This window comes from Phodopus roborovskii, unplaced genomic scaffold (genome assembly GCF_943737965.1).
Source record: "Phodopus roborovskii unplaced genomic scaffold, PHOROB, whole genome shotgun sequence".
NCBI lineage: Eukaryota > Metazoa > Chordata > Mammalia > Rodentia > Cricetidae > Phodopus > Phodopus roborovskii.
Window position 1 is genome coordinate 52,670,741 of NW_026126480.1, and position 23,093 is coordinate 52,693,833.

Below are 23,093 nucleotides of genomic sequence, written 5' to 3' on the forward strand. Positions count from 1 at the left end.
TCATCTCTCTAGTCCTCTGTCCATTCTTAAGAGCATTCGTCCTGACAATACAAAGAACTGGCCTTGGGTTCTGCCTACACTGGTGGTGCTATGTGTAAGTCTCATGCTATGAGAAGCTATGGCTCACCTGGACCTCCTCTGAGATTCTGGAGTAAAGGCAATGTGCTTCTCCTCCCAAATATCCTCCTCATCAGAGCCGCCATCGTCAAACTGCTGTATCCGTTCTTTACAACATGCTTCAAATAGGGCAATATTTCCCTACAGGAAAAAAAGTGAGCAAAAAAGGAAACACAAATAAGTTAGAACTATTTTCTCTCCCAAATTACCAGTGAAATTATTTTTTCTATTTGCTTTTTAAAAAATGGTGCCCATCACATATACCCAAATAAGCACAAACATAAAATGTTAGCATATATGTAAATAACAAAAAAAAATCCCCAAGAAAGATTGGACTTTAAACCAGAATGTAAAAGGCCTGAATATATTCTCCTCATGAGCTCTCTTATACCTCTCAGGACCATTCATTTCATTCTAAGCTTCCTCTTTGTTCTAGAGATAAGTCTTCAATATGACCAACAAGGAAAAGGCCTGGATCCTGCCTGCTGATACCAACCCAAGAAGCCAGGAGGAGCTGCTATAAACCTTAGGAGTTGTTTCATAGCAAATAAAAGTAATTTCTCATGATATTCAACCTAAAATCAATACAGCACCATTAAAATGCCACAAGTTTCTTGCTTATATTATAAAGAAGCCTGGCAGAGAGGCTGATACTGATTCAATCTATGTTCTTTTCCTGCCACAGAGATAAAAAACCAAGGCCAAATGTTTGTGTTGCAATCACCAAGTGACCATGGTCCTATTAGCCTAGTCACAGGTTGCAAACTCCTGCTTCCAGGTCCAGGCAGACATCATGACCAGTTGACACTTATTAACACACCCGGGATGTGGGATCCCAGGATGCAAAGGGGCCCTGGGCATAGGGCAACCACATGCAGCTTCCAGCAAAACCCTTCAGTTCTCCACTTCTCCAGTGGCACATCACTTAAAATAGGCATTATTTTATACTTACACTTTCATTTGTATTGAGAGTAAAGTTGATGTCTGACACACGATCAAAAGAAACACTGTAAAGAAAGCATAAGAATTATTAATCATCCATAGGTGACTATAAGCAGTGCTGTGAAATTCTCAAAATTCAAAGTACTTATTATTGTACTTTCCCATCAGTAATATACACACCCACCTTTCTGTATTCAATGGTGCTTTCCCTGGTACTAAATAAATGGATACAGGTCAGCTAGGATGGGAGCCTGTGAAGACGAGGCTGTGAGGCCCCTAACAGTCTTTCTACAATACATTTCTAACTTCTGTGCCAACTATGGTTTCAGGGACCACACCAAGAAAAAAAAAAAAAAAAAAAAAAAAAAAAAAAAAAATCAAGAAAAGTTTTTTTTTTTTTTTTTTGGGTTTGGTGAGCCTAGCCTTTAATGGCTGAGCCATCTCTCCAGCCCAAGAAAAAGAATTTCTAACAACCAAGCCCAAACAGGAAAAAGCACAAGAGGACTACCAGGTACTAGGACCACCTCAAACATGAAACAGAGGACAAGATAGCCATCTGCTACCATGACAGTGAAGAATAAATGCACTCACGATGAGCTACATGATTGTTGTTGGTGGGACAATGTCATCAATCTTCAAAGCTCAGTTCTAACCAGTCACTAACCCAAGCACTGTGTTCTAAGAGAATGCTAATTCTGAACTAGTAACACTTAAAAGAATCCAGATGGAAAAATCCAAGATGTCAAATGGTGGTGATATTTTGTGTGTGATATGGGATGTCCTTCTATATTCTGCAAATATGTGTTGCTTTTATTGGTTGGTAAATAAAGCCGTTTTGACCAGTGGCCAGGCAAAATATAGTTAGGCAAGAAATCCAAACAGAATTACGGGGAGGAAGAAGGCAGAGTCAGGGAGATTCCATGTACCCATTGAAAGTGTAACATGTTAGAGCATTATAAGTAAGACATAGACTTATGGCAATATATAAACAGAAATGGGTTAATTTATAAGAGAGAGCTAGTCAGTAATAAGCCTGAGCCACTGGCCAAACAATTATAATTTCATTTAACTCCTGAGTGAGTATCTCATAAGTGACTGCAAGGACCCAGTGGGTGTGAAAGAAACTGGTCAAGTAGGACCAGACAAGACAGAAAACAAAACAAACAAACAAAAAAACTTCTAACTACATGTGTTTGTTCTGATTCTTCATAGGTTGCTAACATTGCAAACACATTTATGCCTTGTACAGTGTTCTTGTTCTTTCTTGACAGAAATGGGCCAATATGCAGGGCATCTGGCCACTCAGTGCCTGCTGTTTGCAGTAGAGCTTCTGCTCCACAGTGCCAGCATAGGACATTCATTCAATGTGCTATAAAAAGACTTTTCTTCCCAGAATGCAAACTCAAATGTATAATAAAATAGCCTGTATTGGCTGAAGTCCAACAATTATTGCAAACTACTGTTATGGTGCCACAGTGGACTCAGTGAGAATCACCACACGAAATCTAATCACAGTGGCTTAAATTTTCCTTTCACCCCTGTTCTCAATAATCTATGATCCTCATGATGGCATGTGTTCTTTCCAGGCAGGATGCTAGATGCTGGCTCTCAGTTCTGCCAAGCTCCTATATATTTCCTTTCACTGCTCTACCATAGTCCTGAATTCCCTCTATGCCTTTGAACCTGCCTGCAGACCAATGGTGAGAATACTTGGCTCTTGCAAAACATCCTCACAGGGACTTCCCCACAGCAGAAAGCAGGGTTGGTCTTAACTGCCCTGGTCATCTGCAGGAATACAGCACAACAACATGCTATACAGTCTGACCTCTGACAAGGTAACAAACAAGGGAAGGAATTACTGAACTGCTTACAGTAATGCATTACATATACTGAAAAGGGCAGAATGGTGGCTGGGGTCTTTATAAAAAGGGTAAGTTAAGGGGAAGGGCAGGTGCATATGGTACCAGATGCTTAGGAAGCTGAGGCAGGAGGATGCCTGAGCTCACAACTTCAACACCAACAGTGAGACTTAGCTCAAAAACAAAGATCACCTTCCCACCCCCCAGCCCCAACAGTGTTGCTCTTAGCTGTTGTCCTAATTATACAGGCTCAAGGTTAGACACTGCAAGTAAATGATAGGTGCATCGCCCAACTCAGGGATGTTATAGACTCCAAGAAGCCAGGAGAATTAAGGTTCAAAAAAAGCATGTGTGAAAGGTCATTAAGGAAACAGGAATATATACTCACTTTCCAATGTCGTCTTGATCTGCAAACTTCTCATCGTTGAAGCCAAACTGGTCAATAAAATTGGACGTCATTTGTTGCATCTGATAATCAGAAAAGGCCTGGCAATCCCAGGACCAGTGACAGTGACATCATGATTCTAATGACATTCTATACATTATTTGCCCATTTGTGTTCCAGAAACCACTTTAATTCAAACAGCCATGTGGCTTTAAAAGTTGGTGTGTTTTTTCTTTAAAAAAAGAAAAATCAAATAATTTCAGACACATTATACCCCAAAAGGGGGAATTTTTAAAATGTGATACACAAATTGCTCCAGGATTCATCATTAAGAAATACTTAAGGGATTGCACTAAAAAGTGATAACTATAAATAGACTTTGGACAGAAAACTGGGTTACCCTTAGCGTGAAGAGGTGAGAGACACAGAAGTCTGAAATTATCAAAAGCACCATTATCTCCAGACACAACCAACAGCATCCTAAACTATAACACACCAAACCCAACTTCCCACCCTCTGCTGGCCCCCACCATATCCCCACTCCCATCCAGCATAGCAAAAATAACATCAGAGAAAGAAAGACAGATGAATGTAATCATGGTCCTACAAAAGAAATGCTGGCCTAAGACTTGGAGGCTGGGAAAACTCTGAGATAAGGAACATTTCTATACGCAACCTACCTGAGGACAGACCTGGAAGCTTTAACCTCATCAGAAATTGTTCAGAAAACCCTGGAACACTGCAAGGTCTACAGAGGAGCCAATTCAAATTACATCAGGCTCAGGTGAGTCTTCCCAGTTTGAAAATGGTCACACTGGACCCCACCCAAGTGCTGACAGTTTACTTATGCCATCAGGAATCATGCCCTCACTACAAAGAGAGAACCAAGTGCCAGCCTACCTCCTCACTCTCCCCCTGATGAATACAGGACCACAGGACCACCCTGTGAGCACTACATGTGGTCAAGGACAGAACAGCAGTGGGACAGATGCAACAACACTTGCTAATGAGGGCTTTTGAGGCCACTGGTTGCAAAGGAGGCAGCAATAATTAAGCAGATAGATTTCTCCTTGGTCCTTACTTCAGCAGAGCCATAACCCCTGCCCTGCACTGCAGAAATACCTCTGTCATTCATCTTGACCACACTAACTCTCATAGGAGGGAATTATGGCATGGATAATCCAAACTGTATGTAATTTAAAAATAAAGTTCATGTTTGGCTTTGGAAATTATATTTTGCTTAGGTGTGAAAACAAAATAAAAACAAGGAACCAAACCAACCAAAGCCTCATTTTCGTCTCAAGAAATACAACACCCTCCCTCATCAGGCTCACAGAGATGGCATGACATGAGTTTATGGGTGTATGGGGACAGTGGGCAGTTGGCTGTGGGACAGGCATTCACAGGGTACCCAAAGAGGTGGTGTGGCAGGACCATACTGGGTAAGGTCTAGTGTGCAACTGAAGCAGTCATGGGAAGTTGATTAGAGCAGAAGAAAAGGAAAAAGTTCTAGTGCTCTGGGGAACAAAAGGAAAATGGAAAAAGCAGCCTTCAGAGCCACTTCAAAAAAAAAAAAAAAAAAAAAAAAAAAAAAGATCAGGTCCTCTGACCTGGAGTCTTATTGCTTACGAAGCAAAGAGGATACTCAATACTTCCCAGGTATGTAAAGGACCAATGAGGTCATCTATTGAGCAAGTAACATAAGATAGACTACACACTTATCTAGACTAGAATCTCAGAGCAAGGCAAGGGTCCATCCCAAATGCTTAGTTCATACTTTTCATGCTGCTTGTAATAAAATTCTTTTGGATATAAATGGGAAGAAACATTTCTTGAAGTTCAATACTTCACCAATACATACACTGCAATGTATGCATATATACAAGTACATACAGATATATTCACATATACCCACATGTACTTTTATTTGCTGGCCCTATGTACACAGACAGAGCTACAGCAATTGACAGAAACTGGGATCAGAGAGTCCTCCACTGTTCTTGGTCTAGCACAACTTCTGGGAAAATGAAAGGACTTCTGGTTTGCATGGGCTTTCTACACTACTGCTACAGAAACTAACACAGCCAAAGTAAAGAGCTGTCACACTCTATATGCAAGGGAGCTGAAAATTCACCTAGAAAGCAACACACATGGCTGTAGTAACATTAAGGAGCTCTGCCATTACTGTCACCCTGAAGACTGAAACTGCTTTGAACTTAGTCTGACTTGTCCCAAGCCTGCATCTGATGTGAGGTGCTAGAGGTGTCAGCTTACTTTTGACACCTATCCACCCAGTAAAGGGAACGAGCTCATTCCCTCCACAGTCCCCTCCACACCTCTGAGAAGCAATGTTTGGGGGATACTAGGAGTCTAGAAAGTACTAGAACAAAATAAAACTGGCAGAGGCACACACATCGTGAGGCACTGGCTCCCTGCTCAGGACCACATCTGTGACAGGTTAATAATTGTCCTGTATTCTTCACACTCAGGGTCTTTGAGTAGGAAGCCCAGTTTTACGCAGGAATGAGAAATTTAACAAGTAACTATCTACAAATCGACATTCTGCTGACAGTGGAGTCCATGACGACACTGCTAGGTTACCCTAGATCATCTTTCTCCAGATACATGTTCTGGATCAGATTCATTTCGTAACAGAGCATGATTGGTTCATAGTGTAAGTGTGCAATAAAGAGCAAACATGTGGATCAGAATGACTAGTAATTATTCCCTACATATAGAGGTTACAGGCAGAGGATGGAGGCCCTAAGCTAAGGGTCCTGGCTATATCAGGAAACCAGTTTTGTGACTGAACTAAATATGAGAAAATACCCAAAAGCAGACATGGCTCTAGAACCAGGTATGAGGCAACCCATTATCTAGATACCTAAAAAAATTGTCTAGTAGCTGTAAGTTTAGGCATATATAGAAGTCGTCAGTTTGATTTACAGCAGAGAGAGGAGGGCATGTGCCACAATGTTTACCAACGCAGGAAGATATTAAAGTCATCCTTTTTCTCTTTATACATTTTTTTAAATTAATTTATTTAGTGTGTGTGGAGGTCAAAGCCCTCTATTTGAGGAAGTCAATTCAGTTCTTTCCTTTCACCACATGGGTTAAGGGAATCAGGCTCAGCAGCATCTCAATGGCTAAGCCACCTCATTGGCCCAGGCATCATTTTCTTAATACTACATTTTAACAGGCACGAATGGCCTTGACAGTTCACATTCAATCCACTAAGCTTTGCTCTGGGATTATAGCAATGCATTTGGATTCACTCCTAGTTAAGATGTCTGAATATTGTATGGTGTAAGAGGGACAATAGACAACACTGACAACAACACAGGGCTGCTTGTAGCACAGGTTGCTGTGCTGGGCTGCCTAGGCAATCAGTGCTTCTTGAAAGTAAGATGTGTGCTCTCCAAGAAGATACTGCTGCTCCACAGTGCTTCCTAAAGTTAAGGGAATGGCTGCCAACAGGAGCTAGTGTCAAGAAACATAGGGAGACTAGCAAGTACTAAAATTTCACCTCAGATCTATCTGGGAAAGGCTAAACTTCCTCAGCATCAAAGGGAAGCAACTGCTCAGTTATGATACTGGAGTGTGATGGGCATGCAACTTGAAAGCAAAAGACAGCCATGCAAGAGAATCAGAAGCTCCACACTGACCCCAATAAAAAATGTTACTGAGATGGAGAAAAAGGCCAAGCACCACCCAGTATAGTGAGTGCGGCAGTGTTTCCTTAATCTTACTGTCACACCGATGCCTAGACCAGAATAGCTGAGGACAGCTTTCCCCCATGAACAGTTGGCCATCTGCTTCTATTCTAAACTCTCAAACTCAATCCTCAGTAGAAACATAAAATCAACTGTCAAGTTTTCTAAGAATGATCAAAGTATAAGTTAGTCCGTATTAATATCGATCTGTTTTGGCCAGAAAAAAAATTAAATGCAGTTTCCACATGAAGACCAGTTGGGGGCAGGAGTGGCAAGAATGATTCCAACTAAAACTTCATTTAGATACCATACAACATAATTAAACCACACCGAGGAAGGATTATCCAGATAGACCATGTGGTTCAGAGGCACTGCACAAAGTTTACTCAGATGTTTAATTCTTATTTCTGGCATTCTTAACAAAGGTCTCTACCATGAATCTAAGTAACAATGCACTGCCATTAAGGTCTGCAAAATGAGCATGTGAGGTAACCTGCTGACTACTTGTTCTAATGCAGTGGTCAAGTATATCTATCATTCCTCGTTGTTACCCAGAAACACAACGGTATAAGCCCACCTGGCAACTCCCCAGTTCTCTCTGTTTCAATCATTTTTGCCTAATTGGTATTGATCCCAAACCACATTCTCACAAAGTGATAGATGCTGATTCCCAAGAGCAGCTAAATTATGCATTGAAGATAAAAATAAATAGCAAAGCTTTAGGTGTGACTCACTTGCTGCAAAGAGGAATCCTGTGAGAAACCCGTGTCTTTAAAGTCAATTTCATCATCACTGGATGAATGAATATGGCAGGTTGTAACCTATATGCATAAAAATGTAAAAAACTATTTAATATAGAAAAGTAGTGGACATTTGTATCAGCATCATTTAATGAAAAAAAAAATATCACATTCAGTTTTTGTTTCAATGTACTAAACCCCAAAAATCCCCAGAAATAACAGTCAGGTTGTCAAGTACACCCAGTCAATGTAGAGTCCACTCTCTGGCTATACACCCAGCTGGCTGATGGTTCTACTTCTCAGGACTATCATCCCCAGGAATCACACAGGAAGTATGAATTACTCCATTCAAAGGGGAAGGCAGAAGTAATAGTGCAGTGTAGATGAACAAAAATAGCATGTGTGTGTCAGGCCTGTGGGGTAAAACAACACCCTGGGCATCACTCATGAGCTACCATAAAGGTCAGTCTTGCAGATAACCATTTCACTTTAGTCTTGACAGTCCCCTGACCAATAAAAGTCTCTAAAAATGGGACCTCCCTACCCCACAGAGTAGGTCAACTTTCAGTAACTAAGAAAGAACACGAACATGAACTGCTCACCATTCATGGCCAAGTGATGCTTGGTAATCAGAAATGTATTGACAGAGGTCAATGTAAGCACTGATCTAGGACAGCCCTCACTGTTAGCACCTATGACAATGAACAGTCAGTGAAATTATTTGAGAAGTGTTATATTTCTGAAAGTCACTTATAATGAACTTTTTACAATTCTTAATATCAGTTTGCTATGAAGCTTAGGCCTGCTTAAGGATCAGATCTACCAGTCTTACTCAGGATTCCAATGGCTGCAATTACAGACATATGTCCCAAGCCTGCTCTTCTATGCTTTTAAGTACAAGTGTTTTGGGTGGAGGTAAGACGTATGTGTTCCTCTGCCAATTGCTATGCTTCATAGCCTGGCATTAGCAAACCAGTTCACATCAAGCTAAGCCAATGTATATTTGGAGTACAACCAGAGTACAGGGCACAGAAACAGGACAATTTAAAGCTAGCGGCCTGAGCTGGGCAATGGTGTCACATGCCTTTAATCCCAGCACTCAGGAGTCAGAGGTAGGCAGATCTCTGTAAGTTTGAGGCCAGTCAGGTATACACAGTGAGTTACCAGACAGTCAGGGCTGTTACACACAGAAACCCTGTCTCAAAAAATAAAATCAAAAACAACAACAAAATCCAAAACCAAAAATTAGTTGGCATGAATGAAGACGGAAGAAACCTGGCTGCTCCTAGAGTACAAAGAGATCAAAGGCCAGTGGTTCTCAACTCTAAGTTTGCAACCCCTTTGAGGCCATAGATATTTATTTACATTACAATAACAGTAGTAAATTTACAATTATGAGGTAGCAACAAATAATTTTATGGTTGGGGCTCACCCCCCAAACAAGGGGGATTATATTAAAGGGTGACAATATTAGAAAGACTAGAAACCACTGGCATAGGCTTTTCCCCTCATAAAAACCAGAGTTAATCATACTCTCCCTCCAGGAGAGTGTTTATAATGTCCCCACTTTGGAGTTGGGATCTCATTATGTAGGCTAGGCAGGCCTTGAACTCAGGATTCTTCTGCCTTGACTAACACTATTGGGGTTTGTTACCACACTCAATTTACAATGTTTTCTCTAAAGATAGTTTTGGCTAATTATGATTACTAACAGCACAATGCAGGCAGACCTTCAGCTGTGTGTTACTGGAGGCTGTGACTTAGGACAGCCATACCATAAGAATCTGAAAGAATGAATGAAGCAAGCTAAAGAGAGGATTTCATTGCCTAACAGGGGATCGGAATCCCAAAGCATTCATCACACAGTCCTTCTAAGGCATCAGAAGCTCAGAAATCCCACCTTTGCTCTTCTTCAGTTAAAACCTTAGCTGTTTTCTATCTTGTTCACAGCTGCCTGGCCACCTTCACAATATAAAGAAACCCTACTACTCCTCACCAAACCTGCCACCAGCTAGTGAGTGGGCTAATGAATAATAACAGTGAGGCACCTTACCCTGCAGTCTGTGTTCAACCCAGAAGCCACAGAGATCTTCCAACAGTGTAGATGGCATTAAGTCACTTTTTACTTCTAAACTTAGTGGTTCCAAATCTCAAATACAAAGCTAAAGCCTCTATGTCTGCCTCTGTCTTCACTTCCACCCTTATTTGCTCTGACACAATAGCCACAGAAGACTCTGTACCCACCCACTGCACACATTTGCAGCCCCTCCTCTGAGGTCTTTGCACTTTACTTCCCTCTCTTTGGCTATACTACCATATCTGTAATGAAGTTTTCCTTGATCAGTGTTTAAAAAATTATTGGGGATGGGGGAGGCTGGAGAGATGGCTCAGCAGTTAAAAGCACTGACTGCTCTTCCAGAGGACCCAGGTTCAATTCCCAGCACCTACATGGAAGCTCACTACTGTCTGTAACTCCAAGATCTGACCCCCTTAAATAGACAGACATATATGTAGGCAAAACACCAATGTATATACAATAAGAATAATTTTTTAAAAGAATAAGTTATTTAAATATACATACATACATAATACACACACACAACATGTGGTACAAGTGCCAGAACACATGTATAGAGGCCAGAGAACAACTATTTAGTTAATTCTGTCCTTCCCTATTTACATGGGTTCTAGAGATGGAACTCAGGTCTCCAGGCTTGCTTGCTTGCTTGCTTGCTTGCTGAGCCATCTCACGAGGCCTTTGACAACCTATATCCAGAACTTCCCAACTTGCTCCCTGACGCTATCTCCTCAGGATTATCACACAGAACAGGCTATTTGACAAAGCCCTGCTTAGCAAGCTTCTGTTTCTCCCCTGCTTGGTAAGTACTACCATCCTCTATGACTGCCATTGCAGGCACTTGAATGTCTGCTCAATAACCAACACTAGCAAGTCACCAAATGATACCACTCTTGCCAAGGTGGGGCATGTGAGATTACATTAGATGCAGGCAAAAGGCACCTACCAAGGTAGCATACTCTTCCATAATACCAGTCAGCACTGCTAATGTGTTAAGAGAACAAATAATGGAGTGACCAGTTCACTGATACTCCAAAAGAACACCCTAAGCTCAAGGAGACTGCAGCTCCTTACTGGGGACTCGAAGTACCTGCTACCTCCAGGGCTGGGGACATCCCTACTTTCTTCACTCTAGCTAGCTACATGGACAAGAAATTCCCACAAGTGTGTGCCTATCACTCCATACTATCTCTAGATCCTTTCTGTCAATGCTGGGAAACAAATAGCAGTGCTTCTAAAATACTCTCTTCAATGGAGGGATAAGCAAAGACTGAGACGAGTTCAACTTTTCAAAGTTAGAATAAAACATTTTCTAGTTTCCATTTAAGTCCTTGTCAATTTTTAGTTTGGAGATTGAGTCAAAATTCAGAGCTCTTTGTATTTAAGTAAAACACCAAATCTTAGAGTTGGGTGTGGTAGGGCATGCTTACAATCCAAACATTTGAGAGGCTGAAGCAGAAGAATCAGAGTGTAATTAAGGCTAGCCTAGGCTATGAAGTGAGATACTAAAAAAAAAAAAAACAAAACCAACCCAACAACCCAGCCCAAAGCACCTAAGTTTAATATTCCAGCTCCCTCACAAAACAGTAGCAATGCAGGAACCAACTGCACACTTATTTAGGCTTCATTCCAAATGAAAGGGCTGAAAGACTGGAGAGTCCTCCATCTTGGAGCCAAGTTAGAAGGCTGCAGTAGAAGCAACAGGAGTCACACAGCTGCTACACAGCTTATGCTGACATGGGGAGTGGGGACGGGTGCAAATGACAAGTGTGGTACTTAAAAGCAGCAGATCTAGTCATGTACTTGGCACTCTATCCATTACCCAACTGACAATTCTACTGGGGAATGTGCTTTTACTAAGACCATGTACTACGTCCCTAAGCACTGTTACTTTTTCAAGGATAAATAAGGCCCCTGGCATTTACCAAATTATATTTACAGCAGTATTCTATGGTAGCCTGCTGTCCCTTAACCCCACCAAAATAAACTGAATATATTTTGGAGAGGGAAATAACCTGAAGGAAATAGGTAACCCTCTTTGGTGGCTAGACTAATCCTTAAAATCTTTAAGAAAGAAAGAATGGAAAAGTCCTTAAGCCAACCCAACACCAGCACAGCAAACTCTTGGGAGAGGAGCTAACCCAACTGGACATCAGCATGCTTTGATACCCTTTCAATTAATTGACTGACTGATTGATTTTGTGCGTTTGAGGGCACATACACAACACACATGTAGAAGTTAAACTTGTGGGGAGTTCAATCTCTGCTTCTATTGTGTTGGTTCTGGGGATCAAACTCAAGTCAAGCCTGGCAGCAGGAAATTTAACCAAGGAGCCACCTGACTATTTGAAGGCTTCTCCTAAGGTCACCTTACTGTAGAATATCTAGTGGTCTAGGTATGACGACCTCTCAGGGAGAATGGAACTCTACTTTGAGTGAAAGATGATGCGCATACCAGCTTTCCCTTATATGGAATGGATGAAATGCCCACCAAGATGAAGCTAGGCACAATGTTCTTGTTGCTTGCACCATTGACTCAATATTTATAAAAATCTCTGCAGGCCTACTGATAGCAGGCAAAGGAGCTGAGGAAAGTGTGGGCAGCTTTAATACAGGCTGCTCTCAAAGAATCTTCTGCAGTTAACTAAGATTAAAGTTGTTTTTCTTTTTGGGAGGGCAGTAAAATAAGAGGGAGATGTTTCTTGTACTCTAGACCCTCTAAACCTCAATCTTGCAAAGTAGCTGAGGCTGGCCCTAAACAACTTGTGGCTCCCCCCCCCCACCCCGGTGTGTGTTTCTGTTTGTATAGTGCATGTGTGGGTATGTGTTGGTACCTGTGGCAGTCAGAGGTTTATGACCCGGAGCTCATCGTTTCCATTTTTCTGGAATTCCCCAATTCTCCCCTGGCACTGGATTATAGGTATGAACTGTCATTCCAGCTCTTACACAGGTGCTGGGGATTGAATGCAGGCCCTCATGTTCCCACACCAAGTGCTTTATATAATAAGTCATCTGCTAGCACTAGCCTTGAACTTCTGATCCTTTTATGTCCCACAGGAAAAGTTTAAGTGGACATTTCTGATTTCTTTCTTTTTTTAAATCAATCACAGGCTAGGCAGAGCTACATTATGTGACTCTGTTTCAAATAGGAAACAAGGTCAATCACAGGTGGATAATTTAGAAATTGTCCCAATCAATATATTCCTGTATATACAGAAAACAAAGGACATTATGCTGGCCACATTCCTACAGTAAGAATGATGTAGAAACTTAACTGACAACAATACATAGGACAGAACCACTGTTCAAACCAGCCAACCACTGTGGTTTCAAACCCAGCCTCAATCATTTTAACTGATTAGTACAGAGAAGTCCAGCTATGTAACATTTTTATAAAAAGACTGTCCTTCCTGCTGGTCAGCACCATCAACAGAGTGTGGCTTTGTCTGCCAGACAATGGCACACGTATTGGAGCCCACAGACCTGCTGTAACTACGTGGTTTCACAAAGCTCCCTTCTATAGTGATCTCTTTTCTTTTTGTTCTTCCTGATTCTGTATCAATCCCACCTTTAAAAGCCATTACTTGGGGCTGGAGAGATGGTTCATTGGTTAAGACCACTGGCTGCTCTTCAAGAGGACCTGGGTTCAATTCCCAGCACCCACATGGCAGCTCACAACTGTCTGTAACTCCAATTCCAAGGGATCTGACACATTCACACCAATGCACATAAAATTATGTATCTTTAATATAAAGAAATAAAAAGATATTACTTCACTACTCCAGTCAATGGAGAGGCAAAGGTTTGGGCAGAGGGACACAAGATGACCCACACTGACTCTGCAGTTCTTATCTGTGAAAGGCTGCCTCCTGCTATATAACTAACTAGTTAGTGACTGAGGTATTATTACAAGAAACTCAAGGCCACAGCAGCTAGTATACTGAACAGCACTCTAAGTCAGGCCATAACCCTGATCACCAGCTATCACATGCTAACAAAGATGCATTCTCATCTGCAAAAACTAAAATAAAGCAATACTTACCTTAAAACTTAATGTGTTTAAAAACAGAAACACATTCCAAAGTCCAATATAATTTTAAAAAATTATCAATGCCATTATTCCCTGGCCAAAAGTACCAATCAGTTCAACATTCTAAAGTTGAAGTTTCAAAGTCACCTACAACCCTCTTCTCCAAAACTGTCCTAAAATGAGAATATACTCAACTCCACAACATTGGGAACATCTACAGGAGTTTGGGATTTTAAGAACTCAGAATGACATGAGGCCCAATGTACAAAGCCACAAGAGGAAGGCAGAAAATGGTCCAGAGGTGCTTGGGGGCAGGACCCAGGTGAGACAAGACACTGATATGGGCTACAGTGGACATGGGTGGCTTTTTAGTACTTTTTGCCATGCAAGGCAGGTCACTAGGAAGTTATTGACTAATCAAGAAATGATGTAAATACAGTCCTCTTTATGTAGAGTCATAAGCTTATCTTTGGTCCACATTCACTGGGACTAATAGACAGTCTTGAACATTTTTCCAAGTACATAGGCAATGGTTGAGAGCACCAAAACCCAGAGATTTAACCATGTGAAACCTACTAGATCTACCGTGTTCCTCTTGTTCGTCTCTCCTAAGGAGCTCGTGCAGAATGTCTCCCATCGCTCCCTTACTTCATCGGGAAGATCTTCAGAGTGAAAAAGGAAAAAAGCATTATCACACAGTGATCCACACAGACAAGAGTGCACAGTCTCAAAAAGTAGCTACATGAATAGCATACAGGGGAGTCTTGAATCAGCTGAAGTCATAACTAGGGCCAGCCAGTAGTCCAAGAGGAGTAAGTCTAAAAATCTCCAACAGGCCCAGTTTACAGATTTGAGCCCCAACAACCAGTCCTACCCCACTAACAATGTAGGTCTGATCTGGGCAAGAGCTATGGCTTAGTAATTACTAACAACACTCTGCTAAAATGAAACATGGAATTGTATCTCCAAACAACTCTTCTGAAAGAGGTCAGGTCTTTAAGAGTGGGGTAAGAACTGTTTGTGTGGTCAAATTTAAGAACCCTACATATAACAGCTTCTGTCTTTTGTTGGGATCCTGCAATGGACACCTGGCTGATGAGTGAACAGTTCACTGAACTCTGGGGGGTGATGAGATTGTACTTGTTACTGTCTCCTTCGTGTTTGCCTCATAAATAAAACTCGAAGGAATGTTCTACAGCCAAATTCTACTTTCTAGAGAAACTTTCAAAGAATGACTTCCAATGGTTTTATGAGAAAATGAAGCCTACTTATAAAAAGGTGGTACATGACAATTCTGGTTTAAGCAACTATACACAGGTGCACATGTACACAGGGAACTTCCAGGAAGGAACAAGAACAAAGGCCTTCGAGGAGTGGCTTGAGGAAGAGGCTTACATATCTCAAGAAGCAAACTTATAGGTGGACCAGCCTCATTTTTTCTGTCACTGAGTAAGAACTAGTGCACACTCAACAGAGCACCACTTCTTACCAAGATTATCAGTTTCTCACATTAAAGGAAGTCTCAGAACTAGCTATGACCACTTGGACAGAGGCCTACAGGTCAGGGCATTTTGGTACACTCATTCTGGCAGAAATGGACTTGTGCTCTGAGCCCTATACAGAAGACACACAAGTCACCTTGGGCTGATTAATTTAAATGCTAGTATAAAAAGAATCCTCTAAGAGCTAAAGTCTCTCATTTTAATAACAGAGACATGGAAAAAATGCTAACAGTGCTTTAGCATCTCAAGTAAGGGATTTAATCCACAGGTAACAATAGGAGGGAGGATGGGCTAGATTCCAGACATTAGAGAGATGGCTCAGTGCTTACGAGTATTTGTTATTTTTCCAGGAAACTTAGGTTCTGTTCAGAGAACCCATATGGTGACTTACAACCACCCATAAAGCAAGTTGCAGAGAATCCAACACCTTCTTCTGACCAGGTATGAACATGGTGTATATACATGCAAATAAAATAGGCAAAACACTGATATACTCGGGGTGGGCGGGCAAGCTTCAGAAGAAAAAGCAAAAGCCACCACAGCTGGAGTGGTTCTACTCTAACACAAAAACAAAGAACTAGGTCAGAGGCTACAGAGACAGCTCAGGAGTTAAGAGCATTGGCTATTCTTCTAGAAAATCTGGGTTTTATCCTAGGCAACTCACAATCATCTGTAACTTCAGTTCCAGAGGGATCTGACATTCTTTTCACACCTCCACAGACATTGAATGCACATGGTACACACACACACACACACACACACACACACACACACAGAGGCAAAAATGCCCATACACATGAAATAAATAATCCCCCACCCAAGACAGGGTCTCACTATGTAGCGCTGGCTATTTGGGAATTCACTGCACAGACTTGGCAGGCCCTAAACTCACAGGGATCTGCCTGCCTCTGCCTCCTAAGTGCTGGTATTAAAGGCATGTACTATTATGGATGGCGAATAGATGAATCTTAAAAAAAAAAAACAAAAACAAAAAACAAAAAACAAAAAAAAAAAAAAAAAAAAAAAAAAAAAAAAACAGGCTATACACAGTGATCTGTAACAGGAAATGACTCCAGCATGCCTCTTGGTTTCCAAATGAACAGCAGAAATTTGAGCAGCAGTATAAGCTGAGAACCACATGATTCAAACATTTTCAAGAGCCACAGTGAGATAGCAAACATCTCTAAAACATAAAGTAACTCCTTACCTGTTCTGATTCCACATAAATACAATGAGAATTGTTTAAATGACTTACCTTTGATAAGTTGCTGTACTAACAAACTGTTCGGACCTTTGTCAGTGCTGTGCACAATACAATTTGCTATCCTTGTAAGGTGTCCCATATAACCATGCCGTCGTCCTCCCTCAGCCCTGACAAGGGGAAAGAACAAATATTCAGACTGGTAGGACACTTAGCAAATTCTCAAATGGAGAGTACATAAACTTAACACAAGGAATGACAGCTTAGTAACAAGACAGATCATCAATGTCAGCAACAATCACTGCAGTATCCAAAGTAAACATTTATTAATGCCCTATGCCACTAGAATTTTCCTTTACATTTTTATAAAACTCTAAGTTTCAGACTTTAATCAGATTATAAGAAACTGAAGTCAGAATTTTGTTGCCCTCCCCCCAAAAGGCATCAAGGATTTTTTTGTTGTTGTTTTTTTTTGTTTTTGTTTTTTTTTTTTTTTGGCTAATTAACAGACATACATTTTAACTACTAATGACAATTCTCAACTTGAGATAGTTGCTTATCTAAAAACTTGGCTAAGTTAAGAAAGGCAGTGCCCTTTATACTTGTTGGAGAACACTCAAAGGCCAGTGAACTTAGTTCTCAATGCTTTCTTTTGCTAAGATCTACCTTTCCAATCACATTCATTTTTACATTAAGACTATCTTTTTTAATGTTCATAACTTACAAAATAAAAGATTTTTGTTGGTGAGAGGAGGGCAGAGACTCAAGAGATATTTGCTTAAAAAAAAGAAAACACTTATAGGAGCCATTAAAAGATAACAAAACTCAAGAGAAGACAGACAAATGACCCAGAGATACACAAAAAGATGCACAGTGTCACTAATTAACAGGAACACACAATACAAAATCGTAAGGCCCAGATGAGATGATTGTTCAGAAATGATATGACTCCTCCCCCCCCCCAAAAAAAATGGGGTAGTCAGACATAAAAACAAAATTCTGCCATTTGTGGCATCATTTATAGAACTGGAGAACACTATTAGGAGAGGTAACCACAATGAGAAGACAGTATGTTCTTGCTCACATGGAAACTAAGACAGTGACTTCATACAAGCAATGAGAATAACAGTGGTCACTAGAGGCTGGCAGGGGAGGAGGGTATAGGATGAACAGTGAGTTCCAACCTCTCCCAGTAATTAAGTCCCAGCATCGTACAGCATGACAGGATGTTTACCTAGATCCCTCAAATTATCAAAAGAAGAGTATGAGGGTTCCAGCACAAACCAACAATGCTAACGATCAGAACTCCCTCTTCCTACACTAGCACGAATATAAACCACCACTTACTAATGACATACATAAGCTAGGTGTCACTCATACAAACACACTCAGCCTCACATAGCAGCATACCCTGAAAGTACATATACTGTCTCAGAATCTGGGGGTGATGTAAAAGCTCCCAGAGTATCGAAAAGAGTGCCTGCTATTGCTGCTGCCACCACCAGCATTGTTCCCCTTTAGGTGTATATATGCATTGATGTTTTACTCTGAGAGCATGTGCATGGAATGTTCTGCCCTGAAATGGTAATCACTGCACACCAGGTGAAGAGTCAACTTTTGACTGTTTCTATTCAACTCAATACTATTCTCAGAAAGCTTTCCAAAACAACAGTGTTCTAAGACGTGACCAAAGGTCAGAAAAGTATGTTATGATGTAAGTGTATTTTCACTCTTCTAACTAGCAAAGAGGAGGTGTAAGATATCCTGTAAATTATAAATCAAATTGAACTACTTTCAGAAACAAGTTACTTACTGTTTCTTCTCATTTGTGTCCCAGGCTTCAAGGATTCGCTCTATTAACTGACATTTTTGGAAGAGCTAAATAAGAAAGAACACTCCAATTACTCCAATTATTCACACAATGGTTAAAGCATTAAAATACTAAAGCAAACCAAGCTTAGTGGCTCAACATTCTGGAGGTAGAGGTAGGCAGATCTTTGTGAGTTCAAGGCCAGTCTGGTCTAGTGTCTTTAAAAACAAAACAACTTTACATAAAACTGCATGTGATTCTTAGTTACTGGTCCACCCTAATACAACATGATGCCATTTACTAGTTCCATCAGGACCCTGGCCACACAGAGCAGCACTACACTAGGCAACTTGAAGCAGAGCTAGGATAAGTTAACTAGAAAAAGCTGGTCAGAAGCACAGGGCCCAGCCAGAAGAATTGTATGCTCTGACAAATTTAGCACAGCTCTTACACAATGCTCTATTTTTCTTTTGTTTGCTTTATTTCACTAGGGAATTGGGGGGGGGGGGGGGTTAAGACAGGACCTCATGTAGGGCGAGTTGGTCTTAAACTCACTGATTTTTGTCTCAACTTCCAAGGTGCTAATTATAAGCATGCAGAACCACACCTGTTTACTTCATCTTTAAATATGAGCAACATGACTTGAACATACCCTAACACTTGTATAATACTGAGAACTTGTGTTCGATCAAAACTCTAGCAGTCAAACAGAAGCAGCCTTGGGCTGCAAACTTCAATGAGCAATGGCACTTGTCTACTCAGGCCAGCCTTTCTGCCTTCCAGGTCTAGGAGTAAACTGCACAAGAACTAGAGGATTAGATAAAACCATAGGAATGTAGAACTCTGAAGACTGACCCAAAAAAAATCACTTCATATTTTACAGAAAAGAGCCCCACCCCCCGCAGCCAGGTATCACACTGGACATGCTTGTAACCCATCTCTTGGAAGCTTGAGGCAGAAAATTCATGAGTCCAAGACCAGTATGGTCTACACAGCAAGATCCCTATGCCCCTTGTTCACAAGACAGACCTTAAAAACATCACTCAATATTGACCAAAACTCATTTTGCCAACTTTTAGGTGCCCATTCAGCACCAGAAATTAAATTCTGCTGTGCCAAAGCACTATAAAAGCATTCTCAGTAGTACTTAATTATCTATGGTTCATTTAACTCCCTCAAGGTGTGTTCAAACTTCTTATAATTTACCAGGAAAGTGGGCTTACAGTTAATCCAGAAATGTTATGTACAGAATGTGATAAACAGAATCACTGTTCAAAGTGCAATGAACATGTAGCAGTTAAATCTTAAGACATGGAAGCTACTCAATCTGTTCTTCAAGTGTAATTGATTCCACACTCTGGAAAACACAATAACCACAAATAATGCTTACATGCTTCAATAACAAATTGTCACCAGCAGAGTCTTGATCAGTAATGGTGCCATTTTCTGCATTCTCAAAAGGACTGGCAAGAATGAGTGCAATACAAATTTCCACTTGTGTATGTAAGAAGTTATTCCACGTGTATTTGAAGAACATGTCCTACAAAATAAAAGTGCAATCTCTTCAGTTAGCTCAATGCTGAAGCCACCACTTTAACCATCCACACAGTAGTAACTGAAGAATATGTTTCAGGCTGGGGAGATGCTCAGGTTGTAAAGTAGTTGCTGAGTAAATGGAGAAGCTGACTCTGGATCCCTAGCACCTACTTAAAAGCTGGGCATGGTCTGCAATCCAGTGCTGGGGAAGTGAAGACCAGCATAGCTAACTGATCAACCAGCCTAGCCTAACAGATTGATGAGCTTCAGAGTCAATGGGTCTGAAAGACAAGGTAGAAGGCTAGCAAGTTGGCTTAGTAGGTAAGGGTGCTTGCACAAGATTGATTCCCTGAGTTTGATTCTGAGAACTCAAATGATGAAAGGAGAGAATTGACTTCCAAAGCACGTAGTCTGACATCAACATGGGATTTATGATGCCTATATATGCATGTATGCACACAGACATGTATGCATGCACATTAACAGGAACCAAAGTTTAATATTTAAAGGGGAGGTTTAAAACACTACTTCACAGTCAAAGTGCTTGAATTTGCGTAGAATATTATTAAAGTTTTAGGGGAAAGAAATAAAAATAAAAAAGATGGGTATAACCTCAAAGAGAAAGTTTGTAAAGTGATGCAAATATCCAGTTTAGTCCATTTCCATGCTCTTCACTTTGTGATTTCAGGGAAAATTACCATTGTTTCTTCAGTCCACCAAGCATGCAGTGGGCTTTGCTTTGCACTTTCTTGAATTGCACAATTAGAGCTCATTTTTAAATGAAAAAATGTGATACAGAGCATTACTTTTATTGAAAAAAGAAGATCTAGGGTAACCTAGCAGTGTCGTCATGGACTCCACTGTCAGCAGAATGTCGATTTGTAGATAGTTACTTGTTAAATTTCTCATTCCTGCGTAAAACTGGGCTTCCTACTCAAAGACCCTGAGTGTGAAGAATACAGGACAATTATTAACCTGTCACAGATGTGGTCCTGAGCAGGGAGCCAGTGCCTCACGATGTGTGTGCCTCTGCCAGTTTTATTTTGTTCTAGTACTTTCTAGACTCCTAGTATCCCCCAAACATTGCTTCTCAGAGGTGTGGAGGGGACTGTGGAGGGAATGAGCTCGTTCCCTTTACTGGGTGGATAGGTGTCAAAAGTAAGCTGACACCTCTAGCACCTCACATCACATGCAGGCTTGGGACAAGTCAGACTAAGTTCAAAGCAGTTTCAGCCTTCAGGGTGACAGTACTGGACAGTAAGTTCAGACTACACTTATGTCAACTTATAAGACTTAGGAACTATCAAGGGGAGACTTCAAATGTCTGTGAGGCAGAATCTCACCAATATGACACCAATGCTGTTCAGTTCCATCAGGTCTCCATTTATACTGCTGGTATTGGTTTGGAGCAGACTGGATATCAACCTAATCACATTCAACCGAGTGTTCCCAACAGGAGGGTCCAGTATACCCCATGTAGTCTTCATCACACTTTTCTGAGGAAGAAAAAGCTTTCAAATTAAATTCAGTTAAATGAATAAACAAAAAGTCCATGTGGTGACACAGAAAGTCAGCTAACACCATACCATTTACACCTGAGAGAAACCTAAACTTGCAGCCAAAAATCTTTACAGGCCAAAAACAACTACATATGGTAAAAGGTGAGTGTTTGCCCTGAGAAACATGACAGATGGCCTGTTCTTATCTACAAAAGGAGTTTCAAAAATCTGAAATCAAAAGACAGAAGTAGATAATGCAACATTTTACACATTCTGACAGGAAAGAGTAACAAACTAAAATGCCCTCTCTGAAGGTCCTACACAAGCCCCTCCCACTCACTTATCTCCAGAACCCACATAGTAGAATGGAAGGCAATAACCTGCTCCTACTACAAGTTGTCCTCTAACCTATACAAACTTTTTCTAGAAAAAACCAAAACACCAAAACATAGTATGCAATGCTAATTAGGGTCAGTCTCTTGTTTCCAAGCTTCTCAGACTGCCTAAACCAAGGTTTATACTTGTCCACTCTCCTCTTCTGGCCCAACCCTTACAGTTCTACTCCACGGAACTTGAAGACTTTCTAAAAGGCTTCATGATACTTAGGAATGACTACCCTTTTTCTTACTCCAAGGACTGGCAAAAAGGATGCCACTGGCTATTTAGCTGCTAAACACGGAAAATGGTTTCCTAGGGTGAAAGACCTGAATGAAGATACAGATCTCTGGCTAGAATGGACCCAGCAGGACCCTGAGCACAGAGAACTGCTAGTCACTCACAACATCATTGTGTATCTGACAAAAATTTGGAAGCTAAATTTGGGATCTGGACTTAGGGTATTCTGCTGTCCTGCCTCCCAAAAGATTAAACGTGGTCAAGTAAACAAGAATGGTCCCCTTGGAGTCATACATTTGAATTTTTGGCTCCTATCGAGTGGTCACCAGGATTAGAAAGTATGGCCTTGTTGGAAGAAGTGTGTCACTGGGGATGAGCTTGGAGGTTTCAAAAGTACATGCCAGGGCCCAGTCTCTCCCTCTCTGCCTCTCTGCTCCAGCTCCATGGCCCTTACCCCCATAATGATAATGGACTAAGACTCTAAAGCTGTAAGCAAGACCCAATTAAACACTTCCTTTTTATAAGAGTTGCCTTGGTCATGGTATCTTTTCATATAGAAGTGAAAATTTATATACTAATTCTCAATGAATTATACCAAGGTATACACTACAGACGACACTGGATCCAAATGCACAGGATCTAAATCCAAAAGAAAAGGCAATGGAAGACCCACCACTAAAGCAGTGATCCCCAGTGTCACTCTGGCAGGTCTCCCCAAGCTCCACTGAGTTCAGTTCTGTACACAGGTGTTCCTCATGTGAAAGCAACACCCTGTGCCAGGTCATTTCCAGGTTGTACACTAAGACCTTAACAGACTGTATTTTCACTAAACCATTATCTGCCCATACTGTCCTCAAGCTCATATGAAAATGCAATTTCAAAAATCAGACCACAAAAGGTTAACTTAACCTCAAAGGCCTAAAAAAAGTATGTTACAAATAAGAAATGTTTATTTTACTGATATGTACTCAAGGATTTATAAAACAAAAACCTGAGTTTACTACCTAGGTATTTTTAATTGAATTCTCTCTCATTTACTAATTTAGACAATGTATATGGATAAAAGT

The 23,093-nt window shown here is 40.9% G+C and overlaps 1 protein-coding gene across 7 annotated transcripts in view; it reads right to left on the bottom strand.

Moving 5' to 3' along the window:
- Ppp6r3 (protein phosphatase 6 regulatory subunit 3) overlaps positions 1-23,093 on the bottom strand; it is a 107,436-nt gene that overhangs the window by 17,436 nt on the left and 66,907 nt on the right. For 2 of the 7 annotated variants that reach the window (XM_051193515.1, XM_051193509.1), the window contains exons 10-18: positions 21,256-21,408; positions 19,767-19,916; positions 18,380-18,444; positions 16,621-16,736; positions 14,440-14,525; positions 7,751-7,837; positions 3,307-3,404; positions 1,070-1,124; positions 128-258 (exon numbers count right to left, since the gene is read on the bottom strand). In XM_051193515.1, coding sequence (XP_051049472.1) covers positions 128-258; positions 1,070-1,124; positions 3,307-3,404; positions 7,751-7,837; positions 14,440-14,525; positions 16,621-16,736; positions 18,380-18,444; positions 19,767-19,916; positions 21,256-21,408 — 941 coding nt within the window. The remainder of the gene's footprint in view (positions 1-127; positions 259-1,069; positions 1,125-3,306; positions 3,405-7,750; positions 7,838-14,439; positions 14,526-16,620; positions 16,737-18,379; positions 18,445-19,766; positions 19,917-21,255; positions 21,409-23,093) is intronic. The other 5 variants (XM_051193511.1, XM_051193510.1, XM_051193514.1 and 2 more) reach the window with 5 other exon arrangements.